Source organism: Eleutherodactylus coqui, chromosome 2, assembly GCF_035609145.1.
Source record: "Eleutherodactylus coqui strain aEleCoq1 chromosome 2, aEleCoq1.hap1, whole genome shotgun sequence".
In the NCBI taxonomy this organism is placed as follows: domain Eukaryota; kingdom Metazoa; phylum Chordata; class Amphibia; order Anura; family Eleutherodactylidae; genus Eleutherodactylus; species Eleutherodactylus coqui.
The window spans coordinates 214,768,822-214,771,732 of NC_089838.1; the positions used below are offsets into that span (position 1 = coordinate 214,768,822).

General features: G+C 38.1%; 1 protein-coding gene across 1 annotated transcript; it reads left to right on the forward strand.

Moving 5' to 3' along the window:
• The first annotated feature begins 1,608 nt into the window (after nucleotides 1-1,608).
• LOC136610088 (olfactory receptor 5AR1-like) lies at nucleotides 1,609-2,547 on the forward strand. The gene has a single exon (XM_066589353.1). It carries the CDS (start codon nucleotides 1,609-1,611, stop codon nucleotides 2,545-2,547), a length of 939 nt encoding a protein of 312 aa, XP_066445450.1.
• The last annotated feature ends 364 nt before the right edge of the window (nucleotides 2,548-2,911 follow it).

The window sequence follows — 2,911 nt, forward strand, 5'->3', positions numbered from 1 at the left end:
GAATTGTGTTTGCCTTTTTGGCTGCTGCATCACATTGTTGACTCATGTTTAATCTATGATCTATACCCAAGTCTTTTTCACATGAACTGCTGCTTATCCCAATTCCTGCCTTTCTGTATGTGCTTTTTTCATTTTTCTTGCCCAAATGTAGGACTTTGCATTACTCCTGGTTAAATATCATTCAGTTAGTCGCCGCTTACTGTTCAAGCTTTTTTAGATGTTTTTGAATACTCTCTTTCCTAGTGTTAGTCATCCCTCCTAGCTTTGTGTCGTCAGCAAATTTGATCAGTTGCCCATTAATTCCCTCCTCCAGATCATTTATAAAAATATTGAACAACACTGGGCATAGGACAGAGCCTTGTGGCACCCCACTTGATACATTCTTCCACTTGGATGTGCAGCCATTTATGATCACTCTTTGAGTACAATCACTTAGCCAGTTTGTAATCCACTTAACAATCCTTGTCAATCCCATGTTTGGTCATTTTTTTCAAGAATTATGTCATGAGATACTTTGTCAAATGCTTTACTAAAGTCAAGATATACTGTATCCACCGCATTTCTCTGATCAACCCAGTCGGTAATTCTGTCATAGAAGGAAATTAGATTTGCCTGGCATGACTTGTTTGTTACAAACCCATGTTGACTCTGGTTAAGTACTCTATTTTTATCCAAGTACTTGCATATATGCTGTTCAATAATTTGTTCAAAGATCTTTCCCGGTATAGAAGTCAGGCTCACAGGCCTGTAGTTTCCTGGATCCAGCCTCTTCCCTTTTTTGAAGATAGGGACAGCATTTGACCTTTTCCAATCTTCTGGGACTTCTGCTCTTCAGGAATGATCAAAGAATATGGTGAGTGGTTCAGCAATTACCTCCACTGTTTCCTTTAGTATCCTAGGATCTAATTCATCTGGACCTTGAGACTTGAATTCATTTTAGTTAGCTAAGTGTTCCCTCACCATCTCTCTGCTTATAAAGAGAAATGGGTGAACAGCACCTTTTGGGAAGAGGTGAGGCACCCGCCGCAGCTGCAGCGAGCCACGGGAAGGACCTGGCGTGCGTTCAAAGTCGGCGCCGCTGCCCTGCCTTCATAATGTTTTGTTTTAATTAAACCATTGGATTCCCCTAGTCCGCACCAGTTCTACGCCAGCTGCTAGGTGCCAGCATCAATTTTTTTTATACTAGCTTTTCTTGATCAATAACTGCACCTGCCCACCGATTGAAGATCCCCCATCTTAGTTGTTTGGCCCCATAGCAGCTCTATGCCTGCTATCCTGAAAGGTCTTGAACCTGAATCTTATGCAATAAACTGAGTTTCTCTCTAGATACATTTTGTATGATAAATACAAATTAAAAACAAACAATTTTACGTTATACGCCAATTAGAAATAATAAATCCTTGTGGAACTGTGCCTTGACCAGAATGTCTATCTCTAGAGCTCTGAAATGCTTTATAAAGGTAATAATTGTAGAGAATATCCTTTTATTTACTATGAAGGTTGTTTGCTGCTATTTAGTTAGAAAAATTATTAATGTTTTTATAACAAGGAATGTTTACTTTTATGTCACTTTTATAAAAATCAGACATATAGAACCTACACAATAAGATGAAAAATAACACACTTGTGACAGAATTTGTTCTCTCTGGTGTCTCCTCCAACCCAAAGCTTCAGCTGCCTCTCATTCTGCTCTGCACTTTAGTCTACCTGGTAACTTTACTGGGTAACATTATGATCATTCTGTTAATTGGAATGACTCCGGGATTGCAAACACCAATGTACTTCTTCCTTATGAATTTATCCTTTGTTGATATTTTATATTCATCATCAATTACACCAAACCTCATTGTGAACATCTTTTCTGAAAATAAGGTAATCTCCATCATTGCTTGCGCAATACAAATGTTCCTCTTCATTGACCTGGGAAGCACAGAAGGCATGATGCTTGCTGCGATGGCCTATGACCGATATGTAGCTATATGTAAGCCACTGAATTATACAGTCATTATGAACAAAGTGACATGCATTGCACTTGTTTGCTCAGTATACACTGCAGGGTGTGTTAATTCATTAATTCACACATGTGCTGCATTTAGTCTACCGTTCTGTAAGTCTAATCATATCAACCATTTCTATTGTGATATCAATCCCATCTTAAGACTGTCATGTAAAGATACATATATTAATGAAGCCTTATTATTTGTTGTTGCTGGTTTAATTGAAGTGGGCTCATTTTTATGTATAGTGATATCATACATCTACATTTTATTCACCATATTCAGAATTGGGTCTTCTACAGGTAGAAGCAAGTCATTCTCCACTTGTATCTCCCACTTTACTTGTGTAGCCTTATTCTATTGCCCAATTTTCTCCATGTACTTGCGACCAAATTCTGCATATGCCGTGGATCAGGATTGGGTAGTGTCCGTGTTCTATACAGTAATAATACCCATGTTGAATCCCATGATCTACAGTTTAAGAAATCAAGATGTTAAAAAAGCTCTGGTACAGTTTAATGTCAATATGATTCGCTGTATATGGGTGTAGCAATATTGCATAATTTGTATCACATGATGTCAGCTGTGCTTTGCTACATCCATATGAGCCATCCTAAAATAATATATCAATGATACAAGTATGATAAGGATGTTTATTTAGATAATACAATCCATCTATTTTAATCAGGTCAATCGTTCCAGGCCACTCCACATGCTGAAATTAGTGATCAGAGTTTATTTACATATATAGGAATACAGTTACCTAAATGGCCACTAGTCGACTTGAGGATAGTCTCCTTAAAGAAATATTCGGCAGGGAAAGGGTTTAACCAGGTAATACCTCTAAGGCAGGGGTGGGCAATTAATTTTCCCATGGGGCCACATGAGAAATTGGAATGGTTTTAGAGGGCCAG